The 15,323-nt window shown below is 29.2% G+C and overlaps 2 protein-coding genes across 6 annotated transcripts in view; one reads left to right on the top strand and one right to left on the bottom strand.

The window, feature by feature from the left end:
- LOC129953873 (dynein axonemal heavy chain 5) overlaps positions 1–1,233 on the top strand; it is a 106,637-nt gene extending 105,404 nt beyond the window's left edge. For all 4 annotated transcript variants that reach the window (XM_056067391.1, XM_056067389.1, XM_056067390.1 and 1 more), the window contains one exon: positions 653–1,233. In XM_056067391.1, coding sequence (XP_055923366.1) covers positions 653–906 — 254 coding nt within the window. In that variant the 3' untranslated portion in view covers positions 907–1,233. The remainder of the gene's footprint in view (positions 1–652) is intronic.
- Positions 1,234–3,584: 2,351 nt separating this feature from the next.
- LOC129943087 (uncharacterized) overlaps positions 3,585–15,323 on the bottom strand; it is a 54,357-nt gene continuing 42,618 nt past the window's right edge. The window contains exon 4 of one of the 2 annotated variants that reach the window (XM_056052306.1): positions 3,585–5,036. In XM_056052306.1, the coding sequence (XP_055908281.1) occupies positions 4,773–5,036 (264 nt within the window). In that variant the 3' untranslated portion in view covers positions 3,585–4,772. The remainder of the gene's footprint in view (positions 5,037–15,323) is intronic. The other variant, XM_056052305.1, reaches the window with a different exon arrangement.

Raw genomic sequence — 15,323 nt, 5'->3', positions numbered from 1 at the left:
GTTTACATATTTTTGGGGACTTAACTAATACTTATTTTATTGTCACCAACCTTTAAATTTGGTAAACCATTCCAAAGATGAAGTTCGATAAACGAAAAACCCTCTAGAACTCTTAATTTCTGAGATAATCGAAAGTTTTGAAACATTTTCGGAATTGTTCGGTTCATTTCCAACTTTTTTGTTGGAAAAGTAGGTTGCAAAAAAACATCTAAAAAAAGTGCATGCATGAAGGTCATTGTATTTTTTGCAAAACTTTGGTCCAAATAACAAATAATGTTTTAATTTTTAATACTTGCTCCCTGGAATCAACAACTGAAGTTAGATTCGAATAGAAATAGAACATCCTATAGTGACCTGATTTCCCAATGAGTAAGTTTTTTGGAAAACCCAGCTATTAAAATCAAGTATTTAGATTATTTATGTTCCTGTTAATTTGTTATCCCGATTAATAAAATAACCGATGTTTTTTTAATTCTTTTTTACCAATATCAAAACCACCTTACACTACACACGTCATCCCACAACAACAACAACAACATCATCGTCCCTATTTCTACGTCTGACGCTGATGCATTCCTTTAGCAATTAAAACGGCAATGTGGTTAATGATTAAAATTTTTCTCCTCCAATTTTTTCTTTTTCGATTTTCCAGGTGCTTCGCTAGATCGCCGAAGCGGAAAACTAATTGAATCAAAACCAAAAGTCCTTTACGAACAAATGCCAGTAATATACATTTATGCAATCAATACCACTGCAGGAAAGGATCCGAAGCTTTACGAATGCCCTATTTACAGGAAACCGCAACGAACCGATGCAAAGTATGTGGGTTCGATTGATTTCGAAACGGATTTTAATCCAAAACATTGGACACTGCGTGGTGTTGCATTGCTATGCGATATAAAGTAGGTTCAAGTTGTGCGGCAAAGGATTACAAGGATGACGATGATGGTGATGAAGATGAGGAGGACGAGAAATACTCTCAGTGTGGCTGCATCATCATCGTCAGGAACCGTACTTTTGTGGGTCGCTTTTGGGGAGTGGGATGTGTTTATTGGCTTCTGTGGAAAATGCTTTATTGTGGTTGCGTGTATGCGATTTATACATCGGTTGGTGCTCCGTTGACTGTGATGGATTTTTATTTTTGGGGGTGAAACAGTTTTGGGAAATTTTATGTATTAAGAAACTATACTTGTAGAAAATTAAGAATAAAGTTGATGGTAGTGCAGACGCAGAGATCTTCTGGTGCAAAGTTCAAAACTAAAACTGTTTTTTCTTTGTTGAAAACTTTGAATATAACTTTTTCTTTTGTAATTCGTTGGTTTATTTTAATTTTATATTTGCACTATTTCGAAAAGCAGACATTTTTGATTGTTCCCGTAAGCCTTATTACCAACTTGGAAGAGATTGGAAAATGTTTTGTTAGGAAATTGACATTTTTACTAGGTACAAACGGTTGTATAAGCTTGAAGATATTGCGAATAGTTTTGTTTGAATTTTTGTGATGTATTGCCGAAGAGCATAGTGAAACATTAAAGTACAACACAAATGTTGGAAAGTTTTTAAATCTAATTTGTTTTTTACATACAGTGTCTGGGTCGTGTGAACTATTTATTGCACAGGCTGTCCATGCTAACCAGGTTGTTCACAATATCCAGTATTTTACATATCAAGAAAAACAACAATTTTCGAACTTTAATTAACTGGTAGATTCTTTCGACGACGCTGTTTTAAAACCCACTTATACAGCACCCTGTCCATACGAGGATATACTCACCCTGTTTTAAAGTTTTTCTTTTAAGCGAATTAAATTGATGGGCACCTTTCTAGTTTCGCGATATTATCACCATTTTTTTTTAATGATAAAAACTTTGTTTTTTTTGCAACCACATTTGCAGAGATGAAAAACTAACTTCAAATTCCGAAAAATTAATTGCACTGAAAAGAAGCAACAAACAGTAGCGAGTTTTTCGTGTTCAAACGTGAATCCTTTTTTGTATTGGTTTCAATACAAATATTATGTACAAAAAGAAGTATGCGGTGCGAAAATGTTTTTAAAACCGATGTCTAAAATAAAGGGAAATCCCAAAATTGGGAGCATAAAATCACTGATCATGTTATCGAGGTTTAAAACATCATTTTCTTGGTCTTAATTGTAATGAATTTGGAAAATCGGTCCAAAACTAAACCAAGAAGTACGACTTCATGACGTTGTCTCCCTGTTTCACATTTTTTTTAAACTCCTTTCCTTTTAAACGCTAAAAAATGTTCTTTTCCAAAGAATGTTGCAAAACATTGTTCTGCCTTGTCAAATGTCAAGGCCTATTCCCATTTTTTCAAATGTCTTACAGCTCCATCAAATTTTGTAAAGGGAGAAATAAACGGCCAACAGTTAAAGAGAAACTTTATGGAAACGTCTCTTACAAAATCTTAAACTAGAATTTTTCTTAGTGAATTTTAAAAGTTTTGCGTCCATCGTGCGATGTAAAGTATTGAGTAAATTCAAAAGTATAAACGCTGTGCAAATATCAGGCCACTCAAAACGAAACTTATTTTTGAAAAACCCTGTACAAAATAAAAGTATTAGGAAACCGCACGTTATGCGCTTACTTCGTCACACTTCAAGATTTGACTTTACCAAAAAGGAGGAACTTTTGCCAATAGATTTAGCTCTTTCTCTTACTCCAGAGCACTGGATATACATAATTTGCAGTTTTTTGTAAGTTTGGTATCTGTCAAAATTGAAGGTCACCAACGATTTTGAAAACCTTTGTCAAGCAAAATGGAATTTAATTCAAAAACTCAAAGCGCGTAAAAAAATCAAATCTTGGTTAACAAAATACAATGAAAAACGAACATCTGCTGTTATTGACAGCTATCAGTACAAGAGTACACTACTTCAGCTCAATGAACGCTGCTAATCAATCTCAGTCTATTCAGACATTTTCTCGGAGAACACTAAAATAGGGAACACTTTACTGTCCATTGCTTCTAAAGGTGGCAGTTATAGCTATTATTAATTTTCACCATTGAAAATTTTGTTTCGAGATTTTAAAACCACTGAAAAAATTGATTGTTTTATGATTGGTACTAAAATGACTCTAATGAGTTTTGGAATTGTTTTTTCCTAAAAATAAATTTTATTAGATCTATAAATTTTTTTTTTACTTAAGTTTTAATTTTCCGGTGATGAAATCGTTTTGAATGAACAGCTCAAATCTGAGTTTGTAACTCAAAATAAAATGGTTTCATTGAAAGCGTTCCATTTTCTTTGCATTCCTTCCTGTCAGTTTTCCTTTCAATGATCAACTTTAACCTCAAATACTTTATTTCAATCAGGAAATATATGTTTGGTTTAAATGATGAAAACTAATGGTAGCTTATTTTATGATTGGCAATATTTTTGCAGTTCCAGCTGAAGCCAAATTTTGCATTATTGTAAATACCAAACAGAATCTACATTTTTCCATTTATTTTCTTTTATGTCATAAAATCTACCCATCTAAATCCTCTTATAGGTTATGTAGAAAAGAAAAATCAAAGAAAAGCATGCTTGCAATTATTTATTTTAAATATTTTTGTTCATTTTATTTAAATTTTATTTTTGATTTATATACATTTTGGTATTTCTGATTTCTGGTTTTGTGTTTTCTTTATTTTTTTTTGTCTTTTAATTTTCATTAAAATTTAGCATTAACAACATTTATTCCAAATATACATAATAGTTTTGTTTTTTGTTTAAATTTTGTATGTATAAGATTGATTTTGTTTTTCATTAAGGATAGATAGGTAATAAGTTTTCTATCTTTCATTATTTTTTAATTTTACTTTATGAACTCTTGTGGAACAGATAATATTTTGAATATTATTTTATTTTACTGAAAATGTGTTATTTTAATTTTTGTATTTTTTTACATAATTGAGATGAAATTTTTTTGATTAATTTTTGTTTTGAAATTTCTCAATGAATGAATGAATGAAGCATAAAAGGAAAAGAGTAAAAAAAGTTCGGTGGATTTTGAGATTTGAAAATTAAAAAAGTAATAAGGGGAGGGAACTTTCCAGTAGTAAACATTTTTGACACGGACTGAAATTGCATTTTACCATATTTTATTCTTTATTTTTTTTTCTAAATATCTTATTCAATCCATATTTTTTTAATTTAATTATCTTTTTTCACTTTGTGCTTTGATTTTTTGAAACTTAATAAAAATTTACATTGATTGATTATAATATTTTATATAAATTATTTTTTTTTTTTTAATTTTTGTTTTGTGTTCAACAATAGAAAAATACACTTATTTATAATTTTAAACATAATTAAAAAAATACAATTATAAATATACATATTTTTAATATTTTTTTGAGAAGATTCGTTATGTAATATTGCATTTACCAATTTTGTAGAAAAATAAAAGTACTAACATAAATTGAACCAAGCAACGCATTTAAAATATAAAATACAAAAGTTAAACTTAAAAAGAAACAAACTTAAAGCAAATTTAAATTTTGTTTTAAATGCAGCTTAAGGAACTATTTTTATTTTTGTTTGTGTTAATTCTTCATTATCAGTATTTTTGTATAGTTTTGTTTTATTTTTGTAAGAACGATTGTTATAGCCAAAAAATATAATAATTATTATTAAAATGTGCCCCGGCTTAATTGGGCCCACTTTATATAAGGTAGAAGCATAAAGTTAGAAATGTTTAGTTTTGTTCGCTGATGGTTTTGCTTAACAAAGGTGTGATTAAAGTTTTGGAATTTATTTGAGAAATTTATTTTCTGTTGTAACGATTCTTGTGCAAACGGTAGAGGTACCTTAAATGATAGTCATTGTCATCAGCTGATTCGTCGTCGCCAAGCACATTGGTGGCATAGTCTCCATTCATGTTCCGAATCTTTTTTGAGTTTTCATCTTCGATGTTGTCGCCGCCGCTGTGTAATAGTTCGTAGAGAATACTGCTTGGATCTGGACCAGGGTGGTGTTGATCTGGGCCTCGTTTTCCGACATTCTTCAAAATTGCACGGTTTCTTTCAACCTGAAAATGAGAGAGAAAGGGAAAAAAACAGAGCTTTGAAAAATCTACACTTTCAAAAACTTAATTTTTCTTAGAAAATTAAACTTTAAAAAAGTTGACAGGTTGATCGTGTTTCAACTATTTTCTGATTTTGTTACACTATAATAGTTTGTTTAAAAATATTCTCTTAAGGAATTCAAGTTATTCTTTAAATACACATTTTTAATTACTTGTTATTATAATTGAAAAAAATATACAATTTAATTACTTGTAATTGTAATTTAATTACTAATTGCATGCAAATGAAAATTAAGTAAAAATGTAACTGAACATTATTGTCAAATTTGTACTAACAAAAGTATTCATTGCTGCTTTTTCTGATCATTACCTTTGTTGTCAATTACATTTTTAATTCAATTAAATTTCAAGTAATTTAAACTTATCAATTATATATTCTTAGTTATTAAAATTCTTCAATAAAAGTAATTGAAAAAGTAATATTTTTTTCCAAACTCTAGGTATGTACTGGTTTTGATACATTCTAAACTTTTCAAATTAAATTGTTTTATCAATAGGCAAAATATATTGATTTAAAAAATTTGAATATTTTGTATTGGTAGAAATAATAAATTATTTAGAAGTTGTTGGTAAAACATTATTTTAAATTCGTTTTTTGGAGCATAAATAAATAGAGTGTATAGTTTTCCTAAACGTGAATAAGCTACAAACATAAATAACGATATTCCAAATTAATTCCGGAAATTTCCAACGATTGGCCTTGGGCATTGTTTATGGTCAAAGCGAAGGCCAAGCGTCAGGGAAATGCAGCCGTTTGAATACGTGGAATTAAAACAAAAACTAATTTGTATTTCCCTTTGATAACTGTTGTTTCAATGACACTGCTAATGATCTTTTTTCATAATCGAGGTTGATTAATGTTATGCAATATGATTCGGAACCAATTCTAAGGTGACAATCCATGTTGGCATGTTATTTCAGGGAATTAAGAAATTCGATTGATAAAAGAAATTTGATTGATAACAGCATGGACTAACTTCAAAAAAAAAAAAAAAAACAATCCAAAAATACAATTTTGAATGGATTTGGTGAGGTCCAATTATGGTTGTCGAATTTCTGTGCTTCCCCAGAAAAAAACACACATTAGGTCTTCCTTTGATTTTCTAAGCTGACGTAAGGGAATGTAATAATTCCAGTTAAGAGGCCACCTGCAACTTTTCTATCACCAATATTAGCTGTCTTGTAGTATCGTGGCGTGATGGTTGGTTCGTATGACAGTCATGCTAAAGGTTTTGGCTTTAATCTCTGAATGTTCCATCGACAAAGTTTTTTCACTAATTCTTCTCATGAAAACTGCTATTTCAAATAAGACCTTTAGATTCGACATAAAAGTTGTTGGTCCCCTCGATCCCTGACATGATTTGGGCTGTGGGTTCTGCATAATATAAGAATGGCATCGGGAAGTTGTACACTAGCATAATCTAAACAAAAATAGGTTTGGACACAACGAGACTTTATTATGTACTGCATGCAACTTGAAATGTTTTTACAAAAATTCCGTTTAAGTATATTTGGGAGACCCAGTGGCCTTTTTTATAAACTTTCACAATTGCGACAAGTTACAATTTAATAATTTAAAACTTGAAAATTGTCAAAATCTGTTCCATACAAAATATGATAGTTTTTTAGAATTATAAGAAAATAGTCGATAAAAGTCATCTTTCCTTTTTATAAAGAAATTGGCATGTCAATGAATTGGCAAGTATTTTTCTATTGTCAGGAATTTTCCGACAAATTTTTACAAACAGTTTTGTTATAAAATAAAATTACAGTTTACAATGTATCATTATTCAATTGACAATTACGAAAAGGAACTCAGTTACGTTCAAGAGTGGATAATGAAAAGACCTAAAATGACTAATGATATATTTTCAAGTGAAAGACGTGTAATAGTCGCCGGCGACCTTGATTTTTTAACAGATTACAAATAATGGTTTCGAATCGTTAAATGGCCTCCAATTTAAAGAAAAAAACTTGTGTCGGAAAAACAACCACGGAATGTATTTTATCAAGTCTACAGCATCCTACAAAGAGGAATTACTCTCTGGATGCTAAAACCCAGCTCCTATGTGTATAACAATGGCTTGGAAGTGGAACAGAGAACCATGTAGTTGCCGATGGACAGAGTGTTTCAAAAGCAACAATTCATCGGCGGTTCAGAGGTGTTCGTAATTTTATGATAGATCAACTTTCGGGAGAAGAAATTCATCGGCCAGAAAATATAATTTCCTTACCACAACGTTTTATGAGCTTTCCAAATTTATCATGTGTTGCTGGAATCGTAGATGGTTCTTTAATACCAATTCATGTACCAACTGAAAATGAAGCATCGTTTGTGCGTAAAAATGGTGACCATTCAATTTATGTCATGTTTCAATGTTAATTTTAACATCGAAAAAACTTGGTCAAGAATCAATGAAAATTCAAACCAAACGTAAAAGTTTTGTTCCATATTTCATCGTTTTTCAATAATGACGCATTTCAAGATTATACCATGAAATTATCATTGTATTTTTTGGGCTCAGCTTAACATTTGATGCAATTATCAGAAAACTTAATAAACCTAATAAATACAAGTTTTTTTTAATTGTTCATAAAACTACAAAATTGTTAAAATTGATTTAAATTTAACTCAACGACTATTGTCACTGTCGTAAGTTTTGTATTTTAAACATAATAGTTACATTCTAAATTATATTTAAAAAATTGTTAAATTTTTTACATTATGTTGGATATAAAAACATTTTATTACTACAACACTTGTGCTTTGTTTGATAATGGAAATTCTTTTAAAAATATTAAGTAAACTTCCATTTAAAAAGAAGAACAACTTATTACGTATTGCTCACAAAAATCAATTTTCAATTATTTTTCATTGGCCACAAATTAGATCACTTTGTTGTTTCGGAATTGAAATTTACCAATATGCATATAATTTACTTTTTCAATTTATTATGAAGGAAGATCGAAGGAAACTTTTAGCATATTTGATATTTTCTTTCAAAATTGATTATGGTAAAAAATTTATTAACACTCACAGTTCCTAGTTTCTACGAGTATGCCAGTCGTTCAAATGAATTGTCAAAATTTTTGTGAACATTTATAATTCACATGTCTCATGTGCAAGGCACTTAAGAGTTACATCAGTTAACTTTTCTGATTTCACTGAGAGTGAAAAAAAATTATGTCAAGGCAAATTTACTTTGAGTCAAAGTAAAAATAAAAGATTTTAATGTGCTAGAACTTCAAGATATCCTTCGAAGCATAATAAGGTGCGTGCCGGTGTCATGTCAAATGTTTTTCTTTTTCATTTTCAAAACTATGTCAACTTCAAAACAAAAAATTTGACAATGTTATCTTTATCTAGTGTGTTTTCGCTTCAAACATCGTTCTTGAGCTAAATTAAATTCAAATCCAATAATGCTTAAGTAAATATGAAATGTGTGTGTCCTTAAAAGATTTTTCTTCTCACTCAAAGGATGTAAGACCTTTTTTTTGTTGTCAAAGTCAGAGACATTTTCTGCTTATGGCAAAAGGAATATTTTAAATTTGTTTAATATACTTTTAGTGTTTTTAAGGTGTAAACGATAATATTTTTACAACAGACACACCACACGGGCTCAACACGCGCAAAGGTTTAAGCGGGACAATAATCTTTTATCATCGTTTTAGATAGGTATAAAGGATTTGTCTTCGGTTATAAGCGTTTTGTTTTTCTAAGTCTCCTGAAAGTCCTTTGCAGAACTCCTTTTTCTTTGGTTCTCCTGTGGTATGTGTGTTTTTTTTTAAAAGAGATTTTTTTAATGGATTTATTGTATTATGTTCTTGTTTTTCGTTTTTAAGTACAAAACGTAAAATAAATAAACAATAAAATCTAATGTGCTGTGTAGTGTATTCCTATTTAAATATTTGAAAGGATATTTTTTTCTTATAACGAAATTGGGGGTATGGTGGAATATAATATAACTTGATCTGATTATAATGGTTTTGTTTGTTGTTTTTGAGAAAAGTGTTTATTTTTTAATTTTTCAAAAAGCTGGATAAAGATTTGAATGGAATTGTGTGTTTAATACTTTGGTTACGAGACAATTTTTGTTTTGTTTGTTTGTTTGTGTAGATGAATAGGAACACTTAATTAGATTGTGTCTAAAAAGCAGAGTGTTTTAATCAAAAGTGGGCGAAGCTTATGAAATGTTATTTCTCAAACGCATTATAAATATAATCACTTTTAAATAAATCTGTTAACATGTGCATAATATTGTAGTTAGATATATAATTTTATGTTTCACAGATTTATAACGAACACGCTAGCCAAACTCTAAGAATTATTAAAGCTTGCTTTACAGCAGATAAAATATTAAGGAAAAACTCTTTAAAATAATATTAAAAGTTGTGGAAACTTAAAATATGTGTTGATTTTTCGGATTAGATAAGAATAAATGGAGTTTATTAACATAACTCATGTGAAACTTTAAGCTTTAAGCTGTTCTCAAAAATGTTTGTTTCCAAAATACAAGCACACATTATGTTGCTAATACAACTCTCCTTTAAGATTAAAAAAGTGAGACAGATCAAAATATCACAAATTTCAAAATATTTTTTGAATCTATAACGAACATGAAATAATGAAATATCGTTTTCCAAAAATTGTCTTCTTGCAATAGAGAATCATCCATTTTTATAGAGTCACAAGTGTTCAAATACATTTTAAATTATTTCATACTAAACCAGATTAAATACAAAATGTATGATTTCTCATAACCCAATCCAGCATATTTTACTCTGATTCTTGTTTTGATGTTTCATTATTGAAATCAATAATATTCAGTGGTGGATTGGCCATAATGCGAAAAACATTATGGGCCTGTGTTAATATTAAGGGTTGATTTCTTAATGAAGGCAATCATTTAAGGTCCCTGTTTATTTTAATGTAACTTTAAAATCGCATTTGATGTTGGTTTCTCGGAAAATGTATCTTATAAAACCATTTTGCTCAAAAAAACGTATTAAAATGTATTTATAACGGTCTTGCACAGTCAAAACTTCAATATGGTATAACCAGTTGGGGTGGGTGCTATGCTAATAATTTTAGACCTCTATTGATAGCACAAAAACACTTGATAAGAATTATTTCTAACAAAAATCGATTAGCTTCAAGTTGGCCCCTATACAAGGAATTGCAAATTCTACCAATGAGACATCTCTATGTTTTTAAAGTACTCAAAGAATTTTTTAAACAAAGTGGCAACATCCCCAGTAGAAACTCAGATATTTATGATCTACGCACAAACAGCTTGCACCTTATGAATGAACCTTTCACTCGTAGAACACATTTTTCACTTTTTTACATTGATACAGCACCTAAATTTTTCAATAAACTGCCTGTTTTTATCAGAAACACTACCCGGTTGAGTTCTTTTTTGAAAAAAGTCAAGGACTGGCTATTCACTGTTGAAACTGAGCATATTGAATCCATTTTAAGAATCCCAAATTAATTATCAGCACAAAATAACAATAAATAATTTACCTTTTGAAATTGTTAAGTTAATTTTTTTCTATTTCTTCCTACGTCTTTTGATTTTTTCTTCATTTTTATCTTTCTTCTTCATTTTTATCTTTTAATTCTACTTTTGTATCTTAAATTAAATAATTGTATAATGATTAAAATATTGTGTTCTTTTATTATAATTATAATAACGAATTTACTTTGTACTGATTGTCACCCCACATCAGACCTTTATTGAAATTATTTATTGAAACGTGTCATTCAATACTAACTTAATAAGTTAAAGAATGATTACTATTTTTTACTTCATTCAATTTAATTTAATTTGTATGATTGTATCTAGCTTTAATTAATTTATATGAATGAATAAAAAACAAAAAGAAATGAAAAAAAAATTAGAGAAGTCAAGTTTTATTTCCTCTGAGCCCTAAAAATTATGTTACTTTTCTGCTAAGAGACAATTTTTCACAGTTTTACTATTTTGTGCTTTTTTTAAAAAGTATTTTGAAACAATTCTGAAAGAAAATTTAAAAGCTACTGAATTTAACTTTTTGTCAATAAAATTTTAATGATGGTTTTCAAAATCTTTAATCCTTTTGTTCATATTCATTAATAGTAAATGTATCCTGTCTCACATAAATCTTTAATAAACGTTGAACCATTTATGAAATAACGTTTTCTACTATAGAAAAGGCAAACATTTTAAATCTTTGGTTTTGAAATCTGTTCTCTAAACATATTTTGAAATTTTTTGCAAAAATTGAAAAAATAATGGTGAAAACGGGTATTTTTAAAATTTGAGCAGATATTTAAAATAGATATGAAAAGTATTTTTCAAAATCATGAAACCATTAAAGTCCAATAATAAATGAGAATTTCCAAATACTTTATAATATGCTTTGGGCGATTTCTTTCACTATTCCTAAACTTAAGGCAAACTTTCAAGTTGATCAAATTAAGTGTTAATTAAAACTCTAAGAGTTAGAATGCAACTTATAATATGTTGTTATTCACTGATTTTTTCTTAACTCCTTTGTTTAAAATCTCGTACTTTAGAAATTATTTTTAAAATATCCCTGAAAATGAAGCAGAAACTGTCAGCTTCATGATTAAATTTCTTTAAATATAACGTGTTTATATTAAATTAAGTACTAATCAAGCGAAAATATTGTGTCCATAAAAACGGGGTTTAATTGTGTGATTGAGCGATCATCAAGTACTATAGCAAATATGCGATTCTACTACACCAGAGACTAAAAAAACTCTGTATGATATCATATCGTTATCGTTATTGTCACCATTCTCAATATTTTGGCAGTCACATACAAACTTTAGAGGTGGCACACTTTACACAAGAATTTGTTGAAAACACCCACTTCATATCAAGTCTTTGAAAAGTGTTCTTGATGTTTTACTTCGTCTTAAAATTTTGTTTGTAAAACTTGTTTGTTTTGACAGTTATGCAACCAAGTGAACATTTTGGAAAGTTCAAAGCGCAAATCATGACAAAATAAAACTTATTTGACTGTAAAAATGTACTTTTCTAAGAATTACAGCACATTGGTTTTTCAAAACGACTGTTCAAACATTTAATTCATTATTGATAATGAATTCTTCTTTAAAATTAAGCAGAGATTGTCAATTCTTTAACCCATCTTTAACTCAGATATGTTTAAACAAAATGTTAGTCTTATTTACAAGAAAAACCCAATTTTCTTTTCAAATTCCATTTGTTTGGGAGTTAAGAAATCAAAGGTTGATTAACTCTAAAGTTGGAAATGGACAGTTAAAAAAGTCAACTGTGAGTGAAATTCTTAATTTATGTTCAACTTTGACTGAAAAAAATCGAAGTTGAATAACTTGAACTGTTTCTAGAACACAAAGATTTGTACTTTACAAAATGATCACACAATTTATTGTAAATCTCTGTTCTCAGTTGTCTTAAACATTTTTAAATGGTCATACTTTGAAAACCTGATGTGATAAACAAATTTTAAGGTGATATTCGAATTATGGACAGTTTAATTCTTTAAAAAAGTATTGATATGTTTGTGCCAAAAAAACCAACATTATTGTCTACAAGTGATTTTATTTAGATTTAAATACCAAATGAAAATCTTACATATTTTTCACTTCTTGGATCATCCTCTTCAACAAAATCCAGCACTGTTGTTTCCGACATTAGAACACAAAACGTATCAAATACGATGTTGAATTCCATCACTTGCCTGTTGGGAAATTTCAAAAACTAGGTATACGTACGTCGTACACACGAACCTTCCATTAACCAATACCTGTCGTTGGTTGTTCTTATAAGCTCAAATATATGCCTCAGGGATAGAAACACCACATCATGTGTATATTATGTCGGGCTTTGTTCAAAAAACAAAAAACAGATGTTAAGTATGCGGGTGAACAAGATTGGCTACACATTGTCCCATTCTCAAACCCTAATCAGTTTTATAGCAAAATAATGAACCCCAAACCACATGTTTTCTATTTGGTAAACTTCTCAATAACCCAAACGATATGACAACGTCAATATCGATATTTGTTCGAAAAGGACGATGGATGGGAAAGGATGAATGTACATATGTACATACATACCTTCCTATAGAAATATATTTTTTTGGAATTTAGATTTCCAATTATTTCTTCCACACATACGAACCAAAAAAACACGAAAATTCCAATTGTCGTCGGTCGTGGGCACTATCATTGAATTCGATAGGAAAGTTAATCAGGATATATCTAACCTTAAAGAACAATTTTTTCAACAGTGAAATCCTTTTTATTTTCTTGTTCGATTATTTGGACGTCAATGTCAGAATTGAAAATACAAAAACATCGATTAAGTTTGGAACTATGAGTAGGTGTTTAATATCGAACAGAAAAAGGACAATAATTATGCGGGACATCATGGGAGAAAGATTCCCTAACCTATTTAAGTGTATTCACAATAACGCAGCAATTCGACACACATATCAGAAAGTTAATTATTTGTTATTATATATAGGTGGAGTTCAATTTTAGGGCAGGATATAATGAGAGTATAGGAATGTTTGTTTTTGCATGTGATGAAAAAAGGTAACTCAATTAATTGGAGACATTTTGGTATCAACTTATAGATCTAAAAATAGGATTAAATAAGTAAGACTCTACTTGTAGGTTATACGATTAAGAAATGATAAAATCTTTTATTAAAGATTGAACTTCAATGTTTTTATAGTGATTTAATGTTTAGGTGAATAGTGTCGACAATACGGCATTTAAGTCAACAAAAAGGAATGTATAAATGGTCACAATATCTGTGAATACCTTAAAAATGTATTTTTTTCTGAAGTTAAGTTTAATGCACTAGTTCTGAAAATGTCAAACTGACACACAATTCTTTTCCAAAACAGCCAAGTTTTAGTCAAATAAAATGAAAGTATAGAAGGCTTTCTAACTAAGTTAATGATTATTTTGTGTGTTTATTTATTACAAAATTCAATAAGATAAGATTTGTTGCCTACAATTGTTGTCAGTTCAACTTTTATCTAACATAATATTATGAAGCTTTAGTGTTTGTTTGTTTGGAGCACCAATCAAGAATGTTTAAAAATCGGTTATAGTTCTGTATTGTGTATATTTTAAAGCTGGTTCACTATAACCTTTTTTTGACTAACCAAAATTGTTCTAAAACAAAGCATGCAAGTAACACCGCTAGGCTCAGCTAGTATTTAATAAAGCTATACTGTTAAGACGTTTTTCACTAATGCGTGACCTTCAACGGATTTATATTCGTTTCAACAAGGAAAACAACATTTCTAATTATCAAAATTTCGTTTTTTACTCATAAACGATATTAGTGTCTCGTAAAGCTTGGATACTGTTTGAACGTCTGTTGTTTTTAGGGCTTAGTTTATGCAATTGAGTATTAACCCCCAAAATTGAAAGATAATATTTCTATCTCAAGGGACTTTCATTGTGATTAATTAACCTCTAGCTTCAGTTTTTACTAAAGCTTCCTTTTTAATGAGAGACCCGATATTATTTGGGTCCAATCTCTGTTTAAGCTTAAAATGATTTAGTGGTAAGTTTCTTATTGTAAATTTTTCATAAATCTTCTGCGTTCTCTTGAACATACCTTTAAATATATATAAGCTCGTCTACATTGATTATGTCATGAGTCGAACAAAAGCTCAAAGAGATGTATTTAGATCTTTGTTCCAAAATGGGTAACATATTTTGTATAATCTTTTCATAAAAGGCAAACGACAAACATTACCAAAAAATTGTATATGCTTTAAAACAATTAATCAAATTCCTACGTTTTTTAAAAATCATAATCATAATCATAATAAAATGCATCTACTAACTTGCCACGAAGTGGGATACCACGGGTTGCAGAGGATTTGACAACTACATTACGGCAACCAATTCAGTTTTTGGTCTTAAAAAGAGTTTTCATTTTGAGAAGTGTTTTTTTTCAATGGCATGTTTTTAATAGCAGAAGCATTTCTCTGTAATATTGAAACCATTTTTCGAGAAACAATCCATCAAATAGGCGTTTACCAACAGCAATCCTTTATAATTTTGCTTTGGGTTGCTTGAGCCTCTTTGCTTGTATGTTTTGAAAGTTCAATCGCTTCAAAGAAAATGTTATGAAATGGCCAATTACCGACCAAGCTTGTAGCACTTTTAGCCTTACGCTCCTAATTCTATGAAGCATTTTATAAATG

This window comes from Eupeodes corollae, chromosome 1 (genome assembly GCF_945859685.1).
Source record: "Eupeodes corollae chromosome 1, idEupCoro1.1, whole genome shotgun sequence".
NCBI classification, from domain to species: domain Eukaryota; kingdom Metazoa; phylum Arthropoda; class Insecta; order Diptera; family Syrphidae; genus Eupeodes; species Eupeodes corollae.
Note: the sequence above shows the minus strand (reverse complement) of the source record. Positions and strands in the feature narration are given on the sequence as shown.